This window comes from Lathyrus oleraceus, chromosome 1, assembly GCF_024323335.1.
Source record: "Lathyrus oleraceus cultivar Zhongwan6 chromosome 1, CAAS_Psat_ZW6_1.0, whole genome shotgun sequence".
NCBI lineage: Eukaryota > Viridiplantae > Streptophyta > Magnoliopsida > Fabales > Fabaceae > Lathyrus > Lathyrus oleraceus.
This window is the reverse complement of record NC_066579.1, coordinates 431,849,140-431,855,098: the sequence shown is the minus strand read 5'-3', so window position 1 is coordinate 431,855,098 and position 5,959 is coordinate 431,849,140. Positions and strand designations below refer to the sequence as shown.

The window sequence follows — 5,959 nt, the reverse complement described above, 5'->3', positions numbered from 1 at the left end:
ACATTACACCATAATGAACATAAATTGACATGTCGCATATGTATACTTCAACGGTGCGAAACCCTCAATTGAATTTAAGTTCAATGAGTAACCCCTCTTGTAGATCTGAAATACATATTGCATAATCTCCTACCTTACGGAGACAATCGACAAATTGTGAAGCTCGAGTACCGTTCACTCTCGATTGACAATGAAGGGAAAATTGGAACTTTGAGCTTAAGACAGGTGAAAATTTAAGAACTATGTGGAATACCTTTTTTCGCTTAGAAACAAAAGTTCTGATCGAGGTGGATGCGACGATTTTGAGATCGGTCGAAGATATTATGAAGATGTTGAAACGTCCACCTGAATATTGAATGTAATGTTTGATTTATGTTAACATAACCTATGTAATGCTGAATTTATTATCCATGTTAGTTTTATTTTTTCAAACTGCAACTTTCTAGTTTTATGTATGCGTTCTGCTTCAAAATGCTCTGGGAATACACCTCCGTAAGGCTTACAGAGATGCATTTTTGGAAACAAAATATACACACAGCTGGGACATGACTTAAAATCAACATTGGTAGTGCATGTTTGGGGTGCATCCGAAGATGCATCTCCAGAATTTGAAGGTATTATTGTATTTTCACGAAAGTGTGCTAGTAATTCATATGGTGCCTTAAGTAATTTCTTGATTGAGGGGGGCTATAATTAATGGGGCCTAAAAAAATCTTATTAGTTAGTTTGAGGGTTGATATATTGGGGCTTTAGTGGGGCCAAATAATAAGGGCTTTTAAATACTGAGTTTATTTGACAGCTCTAAAAATGTGCAATAAATCATCCAACAAAAAAATCTATCATTTCATAATACAAGTTTAATAACAAGGTCAATAGCCACTATCTGATGTGTTACCTTGGCAATACATGATGACTCATACACTTTTTCAACTCCAAAGTCATCTTTATAAATTGACACACATAAAAAATATCGAAATAATATCACAATTCTAAACTACATGAAAGATATTCATATTCAGACCAAACAAGTTTCATCATTTATTAGAGGAAGTTACACTTACAAATCAACACTTATCAATTTCGGAGATCATCACAATAGACAACAACTATATGAAATGTTTCAGAATTCATCTACTCTATAAATATGAGTCATAATCATTCAATTCACTCGTGTGTTGATTTTGGCGGGTTAACATGACTTAAACAACACGAGGCAAAGTAAAGTATTAGAGAAGTACAAGCCGTTGATTTTGGCGGGTTCGAATCTACGTGTAATAAAAAATACACAATATCCCTCTTCCTTCACCGGTAGAGTTTCTCTCTCTTCTTTTCTGGATCTGCGGCGACAACATGGCAACTTCCAACGGCTCCGACGACGGAACCACTCCATCCGAATCGGCGCTGATCTTTCTCGGAACAGGCTGTTCCAGCATGGTTCCCAATTTAATGTGTCTCATCAATCCCTCTGATCCTCCATGTTCCGTTTGCGCTCAGTCATTATCGATTCCGCCTGAGAAAAACCCTAATTACAGGTACTCTTTTCAAACGCCTTCATCACGATCCATCTTTTTCTTGATATTATCTTCATTTTGTGGATTTTATGGATTTGCAGGTGTAATACATCGCTCTTGATTGATTATTGTGAAAGCAATGGCAGTCACAAGTATATATTGATTGATGTTGGCAAGACCTTTAGGGAGACGGTGCTCAGATGGTTTGTACCTCATCGGATTCCAAGAATCGATTCTGTGAGTTTATCCTGTCAACATATGTGTTTGATTTTTTTATTGGATTTAACTTCCTTGTTCTACTGAAGCTTAAATCAAATACTGATATGCTATTTGCTACTGGTAGTGAAGTTGATAGTGTGTTCAATGCAATGCCTTGCGTTCAACTATATTATTACTAGAAACTTCTCTAAAACAAAACTATTTTTATTAGGATCTGCAAAAATATCCAACCTTTAAGGATAGTTCTAAGTTTGAATTGGGAATGATGTTCAATAATAAGGGATAAGTAAGAGATGCAATAAAAAATTTGGACTTTCTATGTTACATACTGTGAGTGTCAGTAACATGAGCAGAGCCCCTTAATATTTGTAGTTGCCATTGGCTCATTTTCCAATCTGACTTTATGGTGCTGTTATGTTAATGCACATACAAATTATTCACAGCTGCATTCACTTTTACATTCTCCCAGCCCAGGGAAGAAATTTATTAATGAATCATAAGTAATTAAGTATGGTAATTGCTAGCTACTGACCTATATTCAAGATCATCGATTGATTATTACAATTCGATTTTTGCCTAGTTTTTCTCCCTTTTCTCTACAAAATGTTCTTTGTAATTTGTATTGACCAGAACTTTTCATTCTTTGAAAATAAAATATAAGTTCTTGATTGAATTGCAGATTATTTTGACTCATGAGCACGCTGATGCAGTCCTTGGATTGGATGATATACGTGCTGTGCAGCCTTTTAGTCCAATAAATGATATTGATCCCACCCCCATCTACTTGAGTCAGCATTCAATGGATAGGTACCTCTAGTGATTGTTGCATGTTTTGATTTTTGTTTAACTTAAATTACATTTATCTTCCTTCTATTTTGATAACCTACATAAATGTATCTAAAGTTTATAAGGCATTACAAAGTAACCTTAACTATGAAATAGGCGCAGAACAAGTAACAGAACCATTGCCGTTGATATTAGTTATACTACTTGTTTAAACTATAAGTTCTGACATAGCATTTGCACCCTAGATAAATGCTTTAAGGAGATATAGATAAATACAGATTTTTGTTGAAGTTCTTTATGGTTAATTAACGCAATATGTATCATTAAGAATAAAACTCAGCTAATTGAATCACTTAATGTAATTTTCAATCTGTTAAAAGGTACCTTATTGATCAATAATACTCTTTAAGTTTATTCTTGAATATAGATGATATAATTCTGTTGCTATCGCAAGATAATTATGTGAAATATTACAACTGTATGAATCTTTGAGATGAAACCACTGAACTCAGATGCTTGTATATTTGTGAAAATTGTTAACTACAACGTTGCTCCTTTTTTAAAAAGCAAAATGAATAGTTCATTAAATGAAATAGTACAATCAGTACTAAAAATATTCAATACTGAATCCCAATTCAAAAGCAGTAAGCAGAAGCACAACCAGTAACAGCAGCAAATTGAAACCAGTAAAAACAAAAAAACCAAGCCAAAATGTATCCTAACATCAAATTGAGCAGTAGCAGATCAATTATATTTTACGTATATGTGTTGATCACTTAACCCATAGATTACAATGTTATTCCTATCTTAGCATGAATTATGATGCACCTTTTCTTTGATTTTATGGGCTATCCTATGCTCTCAAGTAGATGAATCCATATTTTAAAACTTTGCAACAGCATAGAAGAGAAGTTCCCTTATTTGGTTCAGAAAAAACGCAAGGAAGGACAAGAAATACGAAGGGTAGCTCAGATTGCCTGGAACATTATTACTGATGACTGCAATCAACCATTTTTTGCATCAGGATTAAAGTTCACTCCTTTACCAGTTAAATGCCACTATCTTTGTCCTTATTTTAAGAATACAATACTCCTTTTTATATGAGGACTCACTGTTTTTTTATGGATAGGTAATGCATGGAGAGGATTACATCTGTTTGGGATTTCTTTTTGGTGAGAAAAGTAGGGTGGCTTATATATCTGATGTTTCACGGATTCCCGAGAGTACAGAGTATGGTACGATTTGAATCACCTGCATGCTTGGACATATGCAATTCTTCAATGCTATCTCTCAAAGTTGGACTATAAGTGTGCTAAGAGATAATTTATCTATTTGTTTTATCATTTATGCGGCTCTCTTACTTATCTATTGTCTGAAAAATATGACTTGGCATGTTGTAATTCAAAGTTATCATCATTGTTGTAATTTGGGCAGGACTAGTTCAGTTTTAGATAGTCAAAACATCATCAATTCTAGAAGACAAGTTTTATGTTTGAGGTGTCTATACACAACAAGAAAGTTGTCGGTTGATTTATAATTTTTGACATCTAACAATATATTTCCTTTTTACAGCTATTTCAAAAAGTGGAGCTGGGCAGTTGGATCTTCTAATATTGGATTCCTTGTATAGGGTAAGTAGTTCCATTTTAAATTTTTTTGGTTATATAATAGTGTATATGATATGCCACTGAAGGATCTCTTCATGCACAATGGGCACGAGTGCATGATTTCAGGTGCACTCAGCAGTCTTTATTTCTGGTATGTTGTTTGTGTCGGATTCTTACTTAATGTCACCCTTCTGGGGAGAGGATTTTGCCTACTTGCGGTGATTTGATTCATTTGTGTTAATTTTTTTATTGGAATATTTGGGAATTATTTTGATTGTGCCTAATGCAAACCTTTGAAAATAATAGGACAAAGTAAATATATTACATTTTAGCAAGAATAATAAATGAAAATAGATAACATTTTCTGAAACCAAATAGACTCTTAGTGTCTTTTTGCAGTAGTAAATTTTCTCAACTATATTTTATTCTTCTCATACAAGACAGATATCGTGTTACTTACTAGTTCAATTACCTGACACTGATTCTAACTCAGTTTTCTTATTTATTTACTTCCTCAATGATAGATGTCTCTAATAGAACTGGATTAACTATTGGAGTATCAACCCTTATCATAAATGCATAATGGAATATAGTGGCTAAGAAGTGTTGTGAGTCCTATAGTATAATGGAATATAATGGCTTGGATTAGAATATAGAAAGAATACATTGTTTATTGATAGAAAATCTCTTCCAGTCCAGTATAAAAATACCAATGGACTACAAAATCATAAATGAGGAACAGAAGACAAAGATGATGCAGATGACACTAACCTTCTTTTTCTGAAACCAAAAACTAGACTCTTTTTTTTCTTCTCTCCCTATTGTTTATATCCTATCATCTATGATTCTCTAACCAGCCATTTAAGCTAGCTAACTAACTAACTAACTAACTAATTAATGGGGTGCAGTTTTCTAACAGTTTCTCTCTTTGGTTTTGTGTGTCATTGCAGACTGGATCACATAACGTTCACCTTTGTTTTCCACAGGTTTGTTTTCAATTTTGCAAATTGATAATTACAATATCTCGCTGGAGGTGAAATATTGTTTATTGGTAATTTTACAGACTCTTGAAACTGTTAAGAGGTTGTGTCCGAAGCAAACCCTTTTGATTGGAATGACTCATGAGTTTGATCACCACAAGGACAGTGAGTTTTTGAAAGAATGGTCAAGAAGGTATTCATTTGTAAAGAAGTCAAATATTACATTTAGTAATATAATTGACCCAACAATCTGATAGTAGCATGGTCATGTAAATGTAATAGTATCTTTGGTTCTTTTACAATTGTGCTTAGGGAAGGAATTCCGGTGCAGCTTTCTCGTGATGGTTTGAGAGTCCCCATAAATTTATAGCAATGGAAGGTAATCTCTTTGCTCCTAATCTTCATATTTATTCCACTATCAGTAGCCGATCATGACTTTGAATAAACATTAACGAGATTAAATCTTAACTTGTGCAGTCATCCTGTTGCAGATGTATAACATATGCAGTTGATCCTATTTAGATTCGTTGGAGCCTGGATATTTCCAAAGATGCTCAGTTTTTACAGCAATTCTAGGAACCGCCAGTTTTGCTAGTTGGCGGCATTTGTGGATGTGACACTGATAACTTATTATATTTGTGTTAGAAATCTCAATTTTTTCAGTTAAACTCTTGAAATAGAACAATTTTTATTGCAAAATTGGATAGCAATGAGTATTAAGAGCTCAAAAAAAGCACCTGTATCCTAAGATTTTCGTTATGCGCCACTAATCTCTTGACTAGAGATGTAATCTTCAATCGTATTGTGATTGTTATTATAAATAATAAATAGTCGAGTGGACATTTTATTGTTTTCA

General features: G+C 33.6%; 1 protein-coding gene across 2 annotated transcripts; it reads left to right on the top strand.

Moving 5' to 3' along the window:
- The first annotated feature begins 1,035 nt into the window (after positions 1-1,035).
- On the top strand, positions 1,036-5,959 carry LOC127080019 (putative hydrolase C777.06c). 2 transcript variants are annotated; one of them, XM_051020358.1, is made up of 10 exons: positions 1,036-1,532; positions 1,613-1,748; positions 2,410-2,537; positions 3,416-3,563; positions 3,646-3,751; positions 4,089-4,147; positions 5,074-5,109; positions 5,187-5,296; positions 5,416-5,482; positions 5,595-5,959. In XM_051020358.1, exons 1-9 carry the CDS (start codon positions 1,351-1,353, stop codon positions 5,471-5,473), a joined length of 963 nt encoding a protein of 320 aa, XP_050876315.1. In that variant the 5' UTR covers positions 1,036-1,350; the 3' UTR covers positions 5,474-5,482; positions 5,595-5,959. The 2 variants fall into 2 exon arrangements, with proteins under 2 accessions (XP_050876315.1, XP_050876313.1); XM_051020356.1 differs by having other exon boundaries at positions 5,581-5,959.